The sequence below is a fragment of the Sceloporus undulatus genome, chromosome 5 (genome assembly GCF_019175285.1).
Source record: "Sceloporus undulatus isolate JIND9_A2432 ecotype Alabama chromosome 5, SceUnd_v1.1, whole genome shotgun sequence".
NCBI lineage: Eukaryota > Metazoa > Chordata > Lepidosauria > Squamata > Phrynosomatidae > Sceloporus > Sceloporus undulatus.
Genome location: NC_056526.1, coordinates 2084621 through 2102238, shown reverse-complemented (window position 1 = coordinate 2102238; position 17618 = coordinate 2084621). Strand labels below are relative to the sequence as shown.

Here is a 17618-nt window from a genome sequence, read left to right as displayed (position 1 = left end):
AAGACATTTTGGGATCTAGGCTTTCAGCGTGTGGCATCATGTATGGCACACATCAGAAAAATTGGCAAGGAAGCACTTTCCTGAAGAATGAACACAGTTGTCTCAGAAGCAGAAAACCTCTGTGGTTACTGTGACCTCCCAAAACAAGGCGAGGTCCCTCTGTCAAATGCAGACCAGCCAAAACTTGCTTTGTAACAATAAAATGCCGAGAAGGGAACCCGCCTGTCAGAAATTTGCCCTCCTGGGGCAAGGAAGTGTTTAAGGGAAGTGCCCGCCAGCTGGAATTTGCCTTGCAAGAAGGAAAGGCTGGAAGACATGGCTGCTTTTTCTTGCAGTCCACACTATGGGCTTAAAATCTGACTTCTCTTGGAGAAACTAGTTTTTAAGCCCATAGTGTGGACTGCAAGAAAAACTGGTGGAGATGTCCTTGGATCTTCTTGCTCGAGGAGTTTATAGAGAGGGAAATGGTCTGACTTTTGGCAAGGAAGACTAGGGCAGTGGCAACCAACATCTGGTTGGTGTCTTAGGCTGCATCCGCACTGCAGAAATAATGCAGTTTGACACCGCTTTAACTGCCATAGAATCATAGAATCATAGAATCGTAGAGTTGGAAGAGACCACTAGGGCCATCCAGTCCAACCCCATTCTGCCATGCAGGAAATCCAAATCAAAGCATCCCTGACAGATAGCCATCCAGCCTCTGTTTAAAGACCTCCAAGGAAGGAGACTCTATCACCCTCCGAGGAAGGAGTGCATTCCACTGTCGAACAGCCCTTACTGTCAGGAAGTTCCTCCTAATGTTCAGGTGGAATCTCTTTTCCTGTAGCTTGCATCCATTGTTCCAGGTCCTGTTCTCTGGAGCAGCAGAAAACAAGCTTGCTCCCTCTTCAATATGACATCCCTTCAAATATTTAAACAGGGCGATCATATCACCTCTTAACCTTCTTTTCTCCAGGCTAAACATCCCCAGCTCCCTAAGTCGTTCCTCATAGGGCATGGTTTCCAGACTCTTCACCATTTTTGTCGCCCTCCTTTGGACACGCTCCAGTTTCTCAATGTCCTTTCTGAATTGTGGCGCCCAGAACTGGACACAATATTCAAGGTGGGGCCTGACCAAAGCAGAATACAGTGGCACTATTACTTCTCTTGATCTAGACACTATACTTCTATTGATGCAGCCTAAAATTGCATTGGCCTTTTTAGCTGCCGCATCACACTGTTCACTCATGTTCAACTTGTGGTCTACTTGGACTCCCAGATCCCTTTCAGACGTAGTTTCATTCAGCCAGGTGTCACCCATCCTATATCTGTGCATTTTATTTTTCCGCCCTAAGTGCAATACCTTACATTTCTCCGTGTTGAATTTCATTTTGTTAGCTTTGGCCCAGCTTTCCAGTCTATTCAGGTCATTTTGAATCTTGATCCTGTCCTCTGGGATATTAGCTATTCCCCCTAATTTGGTGTCATCTGCAAATTTGATAAGTATACCCCCAATTCTGTCATCCAGGTCATTGATAAAGATGTTGAATAGCACTGGGCCCAGGACAGAGCCCCACTGGACACCCCACTGGTCACTTCTCTCCAGGATGAAAAGGAGCCATTGCTGAGCACCCTTTGGGTTCGGCCGGTCAACCAATTACAGATCCATTTAACAGTTCCTTTGTCTAGCCCACATTTTACCAGCTTGTTTGCAAGTATGTCATGGGAAACCTTGTCAAAGGCCTTACTGAAATCAAAATATACTATATCCACAGCATTCCCTTCATCTACCAAGCTGGTCATTTTATCAAAGAAAGAGATCAGGTTTGTCTGGCATGACTTGTTTCTCTGAAACCCATGTTGTCTTTTTGTGATTATGGCATTGCCTTCCATGCGATGGAATCCTGGGATTTGTAGTTTGTGGGGACACCAGAGCTCTCTAAAGGAGAAGGCTAAATAGCTCACTAAACTACAAATCCCAATATTCCATAGCATAAAGTCATGGTGTGTCACTTTTTTGGTACTAAACAAAGTCTTGGACTGCCTTAGGAGCCCTGGCGGCGCAATGGTTAAATGCCTGTCGTGCTGCCACTCACTCAAAACTATAAGGTTGCGAGTTCAAAACCAGAAAAAGGGCTCAGGCTCGACTCAGGCTTGCATCCTTCTGAGGAGGTTGCTAAGATGAGTCCCCAGTTTGTTGGAGGCAATTAGCTTACACTTTGTAAACCACTTAGGGAGTGCTTAAGTGCACTGATAAGTGGTATAGAAATGTACTTGCTATTGCTATTGCTGCCTCTGCACTGCAGAAACAATGCAGTTAGACATCGGGTGGAATCCTGGGATTTGCTGTTTGGTGAGATATCCAGCCTTTGCTTTCAGAGAGCTCTGGTGCCACAACAGACTAGCAATCCCAGGATTCCATAGGATGCAGCCATGAAAAACATTGGATCGGACTAAAATCCCAGTCCAGACCAGTGTTCCAGACTGATCCTGGCAGCAGTTTGGCTGTTTTCAGCCTTCCTTGTTTTAACTTGTTAAATGGTTTTATATGCTTCTCTAGCCTGCTTGAATTATTGTTAGCTTTGGCCCAGCTTTCTAATCAATTCAGGTCCTTTTGAATTTTGCTGGACCTCTTACCCTTTCCCTCCACCACTCCCTTCTTCTCCTTCTGTGTCGTGTCTTTTTCGATTGTAAGCCCCAGGGCAGGGAACCATCTAACTAAAAAGATTGTATGTACAGCCCTGTGTAAATTTACAGCGCTTCATAAATAAAGGATAATAATAATAATAATAATAATAATAATAATAATAATAATAATAATCCTGTCCTCTGGAGTATTAGTTACTCCTCCTAATTTGGTGTCATCTGCAGATTTGATAAGTATGCCCTCTATTCTGTCATCCAAGTCATTGATAAATGGCAGTGGGTTGGACCTTGAGGTCTTCCCCAGCTCTACGATTCTATCATCATAGGGATGGCTGTGTTAACCATTTAATTACCCCTTTATTAAAGAGACACCCAGGCAGAACTTCTGAGTGATACCTGAAGTTTTTATTGGCAGATGAGAACAAAAAGATCACAGAGGAAGTTGTAAAGTTTATTTTCTGTGTTATAAAAGTTCATAAAGTCATGTGTGAGTAGAGGTGAGCAGAGCTGTCTTCTCCTGGCTCAAACACTTATGGAAAATTGGGGTGGGTTGGACTATGAAGTGGCAGCGAGTCTGTTAACAAAACCCCTGTTATAATGTATTGTACATGTTCATTTATATGCCATGTATGCACTACTCTTGCTGTTATTTAATTTGTTACTGTTGTTGTTTTGTTTTTATACTGCCTAGGGTTTGTTATCTGAAATAAAGGCATTCATTCATTCATTCATTTAACAAATCCGAAGAAAAATCCACCAGTGATACCTTTACTAGCCAACCGAAATGCACAATATACTTATGGCAAGCTTGCACATTTTGGTTGGCCAATAAAGGTATCACCGATGGGTTTTTGTTTGGATGAGTTTTTAATCCATTACTCATGAACCAGGTCCCTTCAAGTCTGCCCTATCAATTATTACCCAGGACACAGTTGCAGTGATTGTTGTCCTCACTCAAGGATTTTGGAGGAGGAGAGGTTGAAGGTCAGTGGGGGACATTGGCTCTGAACTGGCAACTCCTGTTAAAAGTCACAAGTTCAAAGAACAAGCCTGAGATGCTACCTGGAGACGTGTTCCTTTTACTTAGAGTAGACCCTGCAGCAGAGATGGGTGACTCTGGTGGGTCTTGGGGCCAATTTTCTCCCCTAGGACCACCCAGGAGCCACACTGTTTGCTGTCTATGTCTGCTCTGGAAAAACAAGCAATTGTTTTCATGTTGAACAATATCAAGAATTCTCATTAAAAGATGAATTCTGGTTCTGGAGGTTCATAGAATCATAGAGTTGGAAGAGGCCATAGGGCCATCCAGTCCAACCCCCTTCTTCTGCCATGCAGGAACTCTCAATCAAAGCATCCCTGACAGATGGCCATCCAGGCTCTGCTTAAAGACCTCCAAAGAAGGAGACCCCATTACCCTCCAAGGAAACAATCGGTTCCACCATCAAACAGCCCTTACTGCCAGGACCTTCCCCCTGATGTTGAACTGGAATATCTTTTCCTGCAGCTTGCAGCCATTATTCCAGGTCCTGTTCTCTGAAGCAGCAGAAAACAAGCTTTCTCCCTCCTCAATATGACATCCCTTCAAATACTATCATATCACCTTTTAAACATCTCTTTCCCAAGCTAAACATCCCCATTTCCCTAAGGCATTCCTCACAGGACAGACCCTTCACCATTTTGGTGGCCCTCCTTTGGACATGCTGCACCTTCTCAACATCCTCTTTAGGGGAATCCAGAAGGAAGACGCCTTGTTCCAAGTGGTGCAAGAGTCGAGGAGGAGAGGGAGGCAGTTTCTGCAGAAAGAAGGTTTTCTCACGCTCTCTTTGCAGCACATCCTTTGCAACGGGAACCCAGTGACCTGTCCCCCAAAAAAGAAACTAGCCAAGATTTTAGGAGGGCTGGAACAAGAGGACTGAAGAGAATAGAGGAGAAGGAAAGGCCTTCTTTGCCTTTATGTTTGCAAAGAGCAACAACGCCAGACAACAATCTGGAGATCAGGGGGATCTAGAGCTTTTATTTTGCAAAGTTCTTCACAGGCATAACTTGTGATTTTATGTTTAAATCAGTGAACAGGTTACTCAGCACATAAACAGGGCACACATTCTTGAGAGACAGGTGTAGACAGACACATCACAGGGACATAAAGCAAAATGGCTGGGTGATGGTTTGGGGGAGCTGGGAAATACCATTGCACCTAAGGGATCCCCAAAGGCCATCCAGTCCAACTCCTTGCCATGCAGGAATTCACTACTAAATTATCTCTGAGGAGCCTATCATTCAGGAGGGAAGCATCCAAACCCCATGGATAAATGGCAGTTTTGCAATATCCTGCAAAAATGGAATTGTTTTTCAGACGATGTCACATGATGTCACCATTATCCCAGACTTAACCCGCTAATTAAGTGCGCGACTTGGCCACTTTGGGAAATCTGGCACATAGTTGTTTTATTCACAGGTTAAGTCCAGGATAATGGTGATGCTGCGCAACATCATCTGAAAACAATCTAACTTTTGCGGGATCTTCCCACACACCATTTTTGGGATATAGATATGGGATGGGAGGGCAGGATGAGGATAGTGCCCCTGGAATAAGAATTCTCTCCCTCCTGTAATATTTTCTTTCTGTTTGTTTTTTGCTGCTCCAGAGAACCAGAGCAATGGGTTCAAGCTACAAGCGAAGAGGTTCCACCTCAACATTAGGAGTAACTGTCTGACGGTAAGCTGTTAAACAGTGGAAGATGCTGCCTTGGAGTCAGGCGGAGTCTCCTTTTTTGGAGGTTTTTAAACAGAGGCTGGGTGGCCATCTGTCCCAGGGAGGGCTTAGACTGTGTCCTCCTGCATGGCAGAATGAGGTTCGACTGGGTGGCCCTTGTGGTCTCTTCCAACTCTGTCATTCTACAAAACAGTCAGGCCTCCATAGCCACAGATTTTTTTATCCACGAATTAAGCATCCACAGCTTGAAAATATTTTTAAAACACAGTCAGCCCTCCAAGTCCACGGACTTGAGATCTACGGACTTGAAAATCTGCGGACGGGTGGCTGTCATTAACCCCAATAGGGTGCGCACGCGCACCCCACATGCAGTGCCCCATTCAAGCCTATGGTGCTTGAATATGCACAAATTTTGGAACTCGCGGGGAGGGGGTCCGGAACAGATCTCCCACAAATTCCAAGGGGCAAGCGTATATAAATTCCAAAAAACAAACCTTGATTTTGCCATTTTATATAAGGAACATCATTTTACTATGTCATTTGGAGAACTTTCAAGGGGGGGTGTCAGAATGCTTATTTGGGGGCATTGTCCTCATTCCTCCTCTTCCTTCCCTGCACCTACCTTTCTCCAGAGCAAATGCATCAGCCTCCATCAGTAAATAATCAGAAGATAGATTTAGACTTAGATATTAAAAGAACTCATCTTCTAAAAGGATGCATCAACAATGGAGCACAAATTTCTGCTGGTTGAGAAATTTCCTTTGTTGCCGGCTCTTAAGAAAAGGTTTGCCAATGTCTAGCAGAGTCGGTTGGGTCCAAATGCCTTAATGCAGGAAGCTGAACCAAATACGAGTTCCTCCTTGTTCTGTGGTTATTGCCACATATATATGCAGAATTAATGACACAATAGTAACAGTAATATAGAAGCTGCAATTCCACACTGTTAGAAAGTGCAAACTGCAGTCACAGAGTTCAGCTTCCAAAGAACCATATTTTTCCATTTGCAAAATGTCAAGCTTCCAGTCAGCTTTGTTGTAAAGATGTGCTGGAAAACATCTGAGCAAAACAGATAGAGCTGGCGGGATTGGAATAAAACCAGAAGATAGTTTTCTCATATTTTTGGCAAAAGTGCTCCCTCAAGTGGAGAAAGATGTCTGTTTGTAATAACACATGCTGTTGCATCTTGCATTTAGCATGCTTTCTTTTTGTGATCGGTCATGGGAAGGTAAACATGGGCTTAGTTTACAAATCTGTTTGCTTGGGCATGTATCTCTGAGGAAGTCCCACTGTGGAAGGGGGAAATGGGTTAATCAGAATACATGCACATTCCCTTTTACATCTAGGTAGACTCCAAGATTTTCAGAGATCACCAGGTGGGACGTTTGGATTTTGTACACTCTATAATCAAAATTCAGCATCCAGACTGAATACGTCATGCGACTTAGAATTGATCTGCATGTTTTCTTGGTTTGTTTAGTTTATACAGAATTCAGCATTTTGGGGGTGCAGAATTTTTATTTGCATTTGAAGCACAGAGTGCATAAAATGCTCATTGGGGTTGTGGCATAGGAAACTCTTGTCTCCTTGACCTCCATCTCATCTATAGGTTATTTATATGTGTGTGTGCCTTCAATTTGCATGTTGGCTTATGGTGGCCCCATAAATTTCATAAGGTTTTCTCAGTCAAGGAATCTTCAGAGATGGTTTTGCCAGTTCCTTCCTCTGAAATACAGCCTACAACACCTGGTATTTGCTGGTGGTCTCCCCTCCAAGTACTAACCAGGGCTGACCTGGCTTAGTTTCCAAGATCAGATGGGATCTAACAATGCCTTTAGGATAAATAGGGTTACATCCCAGAATAATTTAGCCAAAGAAACTAGGGGCAGAGAGAACCAACAGTGCTACAATGTCCTCTCCTCTAAAGGATGCTGCGTCTTGCAAAGGACTTGAGGGGCTGGACTTTGCATCCCAGGGGACCCGGCCCCCCCAATTCACCCCCAGCTGAGATGAACCACTCACACCTTTGATGCTTCCAGCCCACCCTCCTCTGCCCACCCTCCGCCACGGCAAGGTCACAAAGCACAAAGCACTGTGAGTATTCCCAAATGAACATTTCTTGTCCAGCCTGTTCCTGTCGATTGGGCCGACTTATTCGGCCACGTCCACAATGAGAGGAGCCACATAGTCTGAGTGGCGGATCCCGAAGGTCAAGCCACGCTGCTGGGTATACTGCAGAGAAGAGGAAAACCAGGATTACTGTCTAGGAAGCAGAGAAAGCGGGGGGCACAGAAGATTCCTAGGCCGTGTTCCCACTATGACTCAAACCGAATTGCTGATCGGGTTGTATGCCTGTCATTCCCATTTGAAACCAGTTCCGATCCTACTGCGATCGATTTCAATCACAATGAAGCGAGGCCAAAGCGAAACCTCCGCTCTTTCCTGACATTAGTTCTTTGGCAGTTCTTTTGAAAAATATTGATTCTGGAGCGTATTCAACAAGTGGGAACAACGGATCTGAATCGCATCATTCTGGAGGGGAGGGACGAATGGCAGAAGGGGTGTTTACCATCCCTCCTCAGTTTTTGGTACATCCACCATTTTGCGCTGCCTTTGTGCTTCTGGTGTGACCTATGGGTGCATGATTTTTTTAAAAAAAAGATAGAAGATTTGACTCATTGATTTTGCAACTACTTGCCATCAGTAGTTGCAAAACTAATAAATCAAATCTTCTATCACTTTTTAAAAAAACAATGATAGAAGATCTGATTCCTTGGTTTTGCAACTATTTGCAGTTACCAAGGCAGTCCGACGGCAGCTCATAGTGAGGCAAGTAGTCGCAAAATCAATAAATTGAATATTCTATCAATTTATTGTATACATATAGTTCCCAAGCCAGGCTGCCGCTTACATCACTGATGACACATAGATGATTGACATGCATTTTGAAGCAGCGTAAACTAGTGGGGAAAAAGAAGCAATTACAAGGACATAATGAAAAGATCCACCTTTTGGAATCGATTTACCAACACGGAGCAAAGGCAAATCGCAAACCAGTTTAAATGTAAGCGAGAATGAGCCGCTGGAGGAGATTTTAGATGCAAGATCTTGGTGAGAAGATAAATTTGCACCAAGGAGATCAGCTTCCTAGGTGTGCCGCAGGTAATCTGTCCTATCCATCCACCTTCATGGACATCCATGGTGGAATTTAGGGGAGTGTGTAAAAAAATCTCACAGTCACAGGGTGACCCAGATGTTATAACCGTAAAGGAGGACAAGGCACCACAAAATGTAGGGCAGTCAAGACAAGCGTAGGCCATTACAAAACACTGTAAAGGCTAGAAGCACCAATATAAATATGAATTTAGGCTCCTTAGCCATGCTCAAAATGAAGGACATTTTGACATTCTTCTCGGACAGACTATTTAAATGTTGGACATGTCCGGGAAAAGGAGGATGTCTGGCCACCTTGCCCAGTTGTGATTTCATTGTGTTTCTCCTAGCCTTATTTGTGTTTCTTTCTTGTCTCATGTCAGGTTGCAAGACTTAGGCCTAAGTCAAGGGTCAGCAAAATGTGGCCTTAGAGCCATGTGTGGACATTGGGCCAGAGCTTCCTGACTGAGCCAGGATTCGAACCCCAGTCACCAGGAGTCTTTGTCCAACACTCCCACACAACACTAGTTCTAAGATTTATGGCAATCCGATCCTGGCTCTCCCCTTGACCTGCCACACAACCAGCCACTCACCTTCTCAGGGCTGTAGGCTCCTGGCCCCGGCTTCAGAGTGGTGTCACCGGGTGGCATGTTGCGAGCCAGCATGCTGTAATGTGGCGGACGGTGCTTGTAGACACCAGGATCCACCACACGGTAATTGCAAGGCCCTGGAGTCTGTCGTGGAAGAGAGAAAAAAGGGTCACAAGTAGGATCGCCAGGTATTTTTAAGGAACGTATCTTACTGGAGAAATGGAAATCTGGTCCCTTATAGGGCTGACTGGTGTCCATGCATTGGAAGAAGTAGACCAAGACTACATCTGCACTGAAGAAATGAACCAGTCTTACACCGCTTTAACTGTTATGCCTCAATGCTATGGAATTCTGGATTTTGTTGTGGCACCAGAGCTCTCAGAGAGAGAAAGCTAAGTACTGTATCTCCTAAAATGGCAAATGCCAGGATTCCATAGCACTGAGCCACAACAGATAAGCAGTGTCCACCTGCATTATTTCTGCAGTACAGATGCAGCCTAGGTCTAAGAAAGTTTACCCTACAACATCTTTCACCCAGTTATTCTCAAAGTTGCTACAAGATTCCTTTGCATACTGATATTCCAGTCGAACACAGTGATGTCTGCTCTGTATTCAGAAGGACTACATAAATGCCCCTGCAAGCCCATCTTAGGAGCCAGCAGCCAGACTGGGTGGAAGTGGTCTGTTCAGCTGCTGGAGTGGAGCACGGAGGAGGACGTTTCTATCCAGCAGGTGAGGCTATACTATAGCAAAGAGAAGTAAGACCCCTTCACAATTCCTCATTGCAACCTCACTTGCTGGTGGGAGGGGGCTGGAAACTTCATCATTCTTGTAACTCAATCGGACACCAGATTCCCTTTACCTAAGGCAGCGGCTGGCTCTTAAGGAGTTAAAGGGTTGATCAGGCCAGGAGATGTGACTATAGGGCCGAAACAGATGGCTTGACGCCAGCCCTTCGATCACTGGATCAGGGCTGTGGCAACCACATGCTGCGGCCCCAATCCAGTTTTTTCCAGCACAAAAAGAAATGGGTAATGCTGCTCCTTTTTGTGCTGGAAAAACACCGCCTTTTCTACTGCTACTGCTGCTTTTTTAGCGCTCCTACAGTGCGCAGCATCTAAACCTAGTGCCGCTAGAGCTCAGAAAAGCTACCCCCATGTGAGCAGTGGAGCAGCGTAATGCCATCTTTGGGGCATGCGTCGTCTGTACACCATGGACTCACACCGCTGGGAAGCCAGTGTATTGCGTCTGTCTGTACATACATATGTCACTAAGCAGAGTATCGATGTTTATGTTCTATCAGTATTTATTTTTATATTTATATACATTTCCCTCCTTTAAATTACAGTAAGATGCTGTTTAACATGGATTTATTTATTGTGGTTTCACTTATTTGCCAAGAGCCGAAGGTCCTTTGCACCATTTGCGTTATGTCATGTTTCTGCATTGTGTCGCATTGATTCACTGTATGCTAACCGCCTGTTAGCTGGATTTGCATGCTCTTCTGGAAAACGTCTGCCCTAAGCATACCATAGAATCATGCTAGAGGACCCAGAAATGCCTAGAGAAGTGTTCTCTCCTGGCATTTCTAAGTCCTCCAGCACAGCTTTATGGTATGCTTTATGGTATGCTTCCACCAGGAACCCAAGACTTGTTCTCTTCAGGTAGGAAAAATAGGTTACGCTATTAGCTGTGGTTTTCGTTCTAAGTGAATGGTTCCAGAATGTACCCCTTGCATTAAATGGGGTCTTACTGTATATAAATCTAAAGAAAAGCAGTAAGTAGCACAGTAGAGCACATACAGAGATCTGGACTTAAGTGAACCTTCAACAAAAATGGGAGGCATCCAAGTCAAATGAGCCTGGAAATCATTCATCCAAAGGTGAGTGTGAGAGAGATTATACTAATATAAGATTATATTACATTAATCCTTCACAGATCTAAATGAAACTGTAAAGGTGAATGAATTTGTCTACCAATGTTTACAAATTATATAAAAAGATGCTATGTTGAATAATACTCAGAGTGGACTGTGCTGCTTCTTATTTCCCACCTCCATCAGAAAAGGATGAATCGGGGTGAGATGTGGAGACCCTCCAAATCACCTGTTAGTGGCCATTCATAGCCAAACAGGTCTGCTCTCACCTTGCTGAGATCCTCGTAGAAGCTGCCAATGGTGCTGCGGCCGAAAATGGAGTAATTGGGAGCGGAGGCCTTGTTGACCACCTTGGGCCCCAGCATGGGAGGGAGCCCATAGGCAGCAGGCCCTGGAAGAAGGAGGAGAAGGAGAAGCAGAAAGAAAAGAATCAGAGGAGAACCAAGACTCCAGTAGGGTTGCCTAGTGGTCCCTCTAGCCCAATGAGATCAACTCTTCCTAGGGTTTCTTTCCTAGCTCTACTTGGAAATCTCATACCATCACAGAGCTGGGAGACACCCTAAGGGGCAAGTTAAATATCATCTGGATAAGCCTGCCAGAAGAGACTGGTCTTCAATGCTGTTTTGAATTTAAATGGCGTATTCAGCTGTCGAATCTCTTCTGGCAGGTCATTCCACAGTCCAGGGGCGGCAGTTGCTAATTAATTGCATCACTTTATACCTGCCCTGAGTCTCATTTTGGGGGGAGAGGTAGAATATAAATAAAAGAATTGACTGATTGATTGATTGGGAAAGTTAAGCAAAGCAGTGGGGGTCTCCAATGTCCTCCTCCCGGCTCTTCTCTCCGACACTCACCTGGCGTCTGGTCGTTCTCAAAGTCCTTTGTCCGGGAAGCAAGGGAGTAGTTGGGGGCAGAGGGGTAGGCCAACTTCCCAGCTTTCTCTGGGAAGTAGCGACCTGTCGGAGAGCAAAGAGAGAAGCAGGTTTGAGCTGATAAGGAATATCATCAGGGATAGGAGAAGCGTTTGTGGTGCAAAGGAGCATTCTGGCCAAAGCTGGCTTTACAGCAGCTTGCAAAAGTGCACACACACACTTTCACTTTTCCACATTTTGTGGCATTCCAAACTCATAATAATAATAATAATAACAATCATCATCATCATCATCATCATCATCATCATCATCATCATCATCATCATCATCTTTCAGTTTGGAAAGCCAGAAAATATGGAAGAAAAAAAGGGTGTGTGCGTATACTTCTGCAGGTCGCTGTAGATCCAACTTTGGCCAAAATGCTCATTTCTCACCTGGCTCTCCCCATGGACCAAGGTAGGGAACAATAAATCAACAATGAACAACGTAAATTAAATCACTTTAATTAAAACATGCAAAAGTTTAAAAGGGCAAATAAGACACACACATTTTAAAACCATCCATATTTAAAATTAAGCATCTACATTCGCAATTGAAAAATTATCTGGATAAGATTGCCAGAAGAAATTGGTCTTCAATGCTCTTTTAAATTCAGACAGCGTATTCAGCTGTCAAGTCTCTTCTGGAAGGTCATTCTACAATTTTGGGGCAGCTGAAGAAAAAGCCTTCTGACTAACAGTTGCCAATCTAGTCCTGGCTGGCTGGAGTAAATCTTCGCCAGAGGAACTGAGTGTATGGGGCAGATTATACAGGAAGAGGTGACCCTGTATGCAAGTGGATTGAAATGGCAATGCTACCAGTTAATGTACACAAGATACTTGGTCCTGGGAAAGTGCAACATTTAAACCAACAAAAGCAAACTAGCATTATTGGAGTCAAAATTGGAGAGGGCTCCTGTACTTTGTTCTATACAAGCATTCAAGGTAGAGGACTCCTCTCCAGTTTGCAATCTGACAACTCTACCCACCATCCTTTCCCAAGCCAACGTAGTGGGAAGAGAAGTCTGGTATCCATGGGAGTCCCAGAACCAAACCCAGCTGATACCAAGGGCCCGCTGTAATAATACAAACCAATAATTCCCCATTGCATATACAGTAAGGGGACTTGAGCATCCACAACTTTTGATATCCATGGTGGGTCCTGGGACCAACCCTAGCACATAGCAAGGACCCACTCTACTCCTTTCCAGCCTTCCCATTCAAATCCCATGCCTTCAAGTCTCAAGACTGACCTGGCCCCGGAGTCATAAATGGCATGATGTCTCTGGGGCGTCCATAAATGGAGAAGGCAGGGATGGCGTCTTTGCCTCTCATGGTCATGTTGGCTGGGACCAGGTAGCCAGGCCCAGGAGAAACGCTTAATGGCTCCTGGAGCCGTCGGATGCCGAAGCTGAATGCGGGGGCGCGGAAGCGAGAAGGATCATGGCGCTGGTACCCTGGAAGGAGGCAGAAGAGAGGAAGTGAGGAAGCAGGTTAGAGCTGAGGGCAGGCTGGAGGGGAGGAAGGATGCTCTGCAAGGAAGGCTGGACCATCAGTGGTGCGACTGGAAGAGATGCTCCAGGGGCCAGAGGAGCTCAGGGCCCTCCAAGTTGTTGCTCATACCACCAGCATCCATAAAGAGAGCTATGGAGAGGCCCGTAGTGGTTTCGGTGTTGGACTACAACTCTGGAGACCAGGGTTCGATTCCCAGTCAACCATGAAACCTACTGGGTAACTTGGGCAAGCCACATGCTCTCAGCCTCAAAGGAAGGCAATGGCAAACCCTCTCTAATGAAACTTGCCAAGCAAACCCCAGGACAGGTTGACCTTAGGGTTGCCATAAGATGGAAACAATTTGAAGGCTCATAACTACAACAGCCAAGCCATCAGGAATGATAGATCAGGCCCATGGCTGTGCCCCTTCTGCCAGGCAAAGCAAAGCAAGGCAACAGGATATATGAGCCCCTCTTCCCAGCAGATCCCTTAGCATTGATGCACAGTGTGCACTGGGCACTTGCCAGTGTCCCAACACACATCTTTGCAATTCCCTAATAGGGTTTCTTAGTGCCTCTGCTCCTTAGCTAAGTATACGTAAAGCTGACATTAAGTATAAGTACCATGGAACTTCCCAAAAGTAAAAAGCTGCTGTTTTTGTCCCTTTTACGGTCACTTTATTTTTGCATTATTTCAGTTTGCAGGAATGTCGTGTGAAAAACCTCCCACATTTGCAGGTTGTTTCTGAGTGGGATTTTGCTAGTGTGATAAGGTCCTAAGATGATAAAGGATTCTGGTGATTCATAATAACAAAGCAAGTTACAAATATTGTGTATTCGGAGGGTAATAATAATAATAATAATAATAATTATTATTATTATTATTATTATTATTATTATTATTATTATTATTATTATTATTATTATTATTATTATTATTTATATTTCCTGCCTCTCCCTGCTGTTATGGGGTCTGGTGCCAAATTATATGTTTTTTAATACCTATCTGTTAAAATGTAAATTAGACACATATTGTACTGTGTATTCTATCACTTCCCTCAATCTAGACACTATACTCCTTTTGATGCAGCCTAGAATTGCATTGGTCTGTTTAGCCGCTGCATGACACCTATTGGCTCACGTTCAGTTCACTCACCGACATTCGTTGGGAGTCCATATTTTGGCCCAGGGCTGCTGTAGAGGGCTGCGATTGGCCCTCGCGGGCGGTGAGGGCGCCAGGATCCCACCCAGACATCTGCAGACATGGCCGACGCTTACCGCTATTTTCCCGTGAACTCTGAAAAGAGACCTGGAAGAGATCCACAGATTCAACCATCCACACCTTGGGATGTTTTAAAAAATATATCAGTTCAAAAAGCAAACATTGATTTTGCCATTTTATATCAGGGACGCCATTTTACTGTGCCACTGTATTTAATGGGACTTGAGCATCCACAGATGTTGGTATCCAGGGGGGGTCCTGGAACCAAACCCCAGCAGATGCCAAGGGCCCACTGTAACAACAACAACAAACAACACCCCACTGGTATCATATAATGGGACTTGAGCATCCACAGATTTTGTTATCCAAAGAGAGTCCTGGAACCAAACCCCAGCGGATACCAAGGGCCCATTGTAAAATCAATTTAAACCATTATAAACAATGCAAAACAATAAGAATTTCAAGAGACCCCCTCTCTCTCTCTTTCTCTCTCCCTCTCTCTCTCTCTATATATATAATCATAGAGTTGGAAGAGGCCACAAGGGCCATCCAGCCCAACCCAATTCTGCCATGTAGGAAATCTAAATCAAAGCATCCCCCAAAACAGTATTATTTAATACCACGCTTACCTCTCCAACTCTGTGGCTTGTATGTAATTAATACTAAACTTAACTCAGGAGGCTTCCTTTGGTGCCTGAACGTAGAAATCCATTGTGTTTGTGTTGTCCTTCAAAGGGAACCTGTGCTGTTCTTACACAAAGGTATCCCTGCAGGTTTCAAGGGGACTTGCCTCTTAGAAAAAAGGAAATTATGTTTGCAGAGTTAGTTTTAGGTGCTGCCTGGGTTGCTTCTGGAACACATTGCATGCCAAGCAAATAAATGCCACCCGGAGTGGCTTTGAGCCAGGATTTGGGCAGGCTTTCTCCTTTCTCTCTTTGGCCTTGTTGCTATGCCAGCAGGAACAACAACACAAACACAGCCAGTGTGTTGGGGAATGTCTGCATGCAGAAAAGATTGTACAATGCCCCTGCAGGGTTGGCCCCTTTGCCAAAGACACCTAAAGCAGCAAATTGGGGCAACAGTGGTGTTTTTCCCCAAGGCCCCTGGTCTCCAGAGTTGGCAAATGCTCATGCTACAACTACTTTTGCACAGTTTGTGTGTGTAAGATTTTGTATTGAATTTTTTATCTACTAAATCAAAATCAACAACAAAAACAAACTATATCCCTTATATCACAAGGCAGAACTACATATTAAAAGCTAAAACACGGATCGTATCTCAAAACCAATCTTAAATCTTAGCATATGAAACTGAAACACTTATGTTCTTCCTTTTCATGTCCAATTTTCTGACTTTAAATAGGATAAGAGGAAAAGCCACAAGAAGCGTGTGGTCAAGAGGGCAAAAGGCACTAAGGTGGGAGGACAGAGGAGCAAAGGGAGGCTGCAGTGGTTTGCTTTTGCTTGAACCAACAGAGAAGGGCAAGATTCAGCCGGTCCTCTCTTTCTTCTCCAGCCGTGTCAACCGAGTGCGAATTACTTTCCCACTCTGTACCTATTTGCAGCCACTGAAATTGGCTGAAGACAAAGGCAGAAGGAAGGAGGAGGAGGAGAGAAGAAACGGGACATTTCAAACAGCTGCGGAGAAAGTGGGAAAGCAGAGGATTGAATGCCAAATGGGGACCTTTGGAGCAGCTCTGTTTTCTGGTGCAATAATTGAGGCAGATTAGTGGAAAGATTGAACCTTCCTCTTGGACAGAAGGTGGAGATGGAGGACATGTCCTGGAAAAGGAGGACCTCTGGTCACCCTGAATGGAGGACATTTGGGAATGCCGCTTGGGCAGAGGGTTGGAATGGAGGACATGTCCTGGAAAAAGAGGACATTTGGTCTCCCTGGATGGAGGACATTTGGGAACTCCTTCTAGGAAGGAGGTTGAAATGGGGTCAGGTCCTGGAAAAGGAGGACCTTTGGTCTCCCTGGATGGAGGACATTTGGAGTCCAAAACACCTGGAGGACCACCGCTTTCACTCTTTTTCTGGCTCAAGGCTATGGAATTCTGGGAGTTGGAGTATGTTGTGGGCCCACAAAAACTCCAACTCCCAGAATTCCATAGCCTTGAGCCAGCCAACAAGTTAAAGCGGTGCCAAACCGGGTTATCTCTCCAGTGTGGATGCATCCAAAGTCTGGGGATGTGGCAGAGGGGCTTTACCTGGCTGGATCTCCGGAGGCGCAGCGGGGGAGAACTCGAACCCAGCTCCGGGGCTCCTTGGAGGGAGGAAAGGCTGGGGCTGAGCGTCCGGGAAAAGTCCTCCGAGGGCTGAGCTGGCCTCCTGCCGACCCCACTTTTCATGCCGCCCGAGGAGGGCTCCTGCGCAGGGCCCCAAGAAGTCCTCCGCCAGGAAAGAGGGAAGGAGGGAAAGGAGAGAAAGAAAGAAAGAAAGAAAGAAAGAGGAGGGAGAGGTATTAGAAGGCATGAAGATTTCAGAGGGGAAAAGGTGGACTTCTATGGAGGGGATGGAAAGCCACTCACCTGGACAGCAGCGGACCGAGGGGAAGCCTGCAAGAGCAGCCCCAGCCTGGCAATGACTGACCCACAAGACACACATCACACAACGCAACACACCTCCAGCCCCATTGTGTGCCTGGCGTCTCCAGGCAACCGCCCCGCCTCTCCGGCCCCCCTCTGCTCCCAGACAGACCTCAGGCGGCACAAGCCCCTGGGCGGCACACCTGGGGCCCCAAGCCCCATCCCAAGGGATCCTGGGAGTTGTAGTTGCACAAGGCATCAGCCCCGGACCGCTCCCAAGGGCCTTTGGAAAGAGGAGTCCTATTGAGTTGGAAGAGATCCAGTCCAAGCCCCTTCTTCTGCCATGCAGGAACTCTCCATCCAAGCACCCCTGAATTATTGCCATCCAGCCTCACTTTAAAGAAGGAGACTCCATCACACTCCAAACAGCTGTCAAAAAGTTCCTCCTAATGTTGAGCTGGAACCTCTTTCCCTGTAGTTTGCTCCATTGCTCTGTTCTCTCCTGTTCTCTG

At 45.4% G+C, this 17618-nt stretch overlaps 1 protein-coding gene across 4 annotated transcripts; it reads right to left on the bottom strand.

The window, feature by feature from the left end:
* Positions 1-5493: 5493 nt before the first annotated feature.
* On the bottom strand, positions 5494-17258 carry ODF3B (outer dense fiber of sperm tails 3B). Of its 4 annotated transcripts, none has more exons than XM_042466582.1 (8): positions 17110-17258; positions 16789-16969; positions 14514-14666; positions 13118-13321; positions 11809-11910; positions 11224-11345; positions 9082-9222; positions 5494-7567 (listed from the first exon to the last, which is right to left on the bottom strand). In XM_042466582.1, exons 3-8 carry the CDS (start codon positions 14620-14622, stop codon positions 7487-7489), a joined length of 759 nt encoding a protein of 252 aa, XP_042322516.1. In that variant the 5' UTR covers positions 14623-14666; positions 16789-16969; positions 17110-17258; the 3' UTR covers positions 5494-7486. The 4 variants fall into 4 exon arrangements, with proteins under 4 accessions (XP_042322516.1, XP_042322518.1, XP_042322515.1 ...); XM_042466584.1 differs by having other exon boundaries at positions 16789-16947; positions 17110-17239; XM_042466581.1 differs by lacking the exon at positions 16789-16969 and having other exon boundaries at positions 17110-17235.
* Positions 17259-17618: the final 360 nt, after the last annotated feature.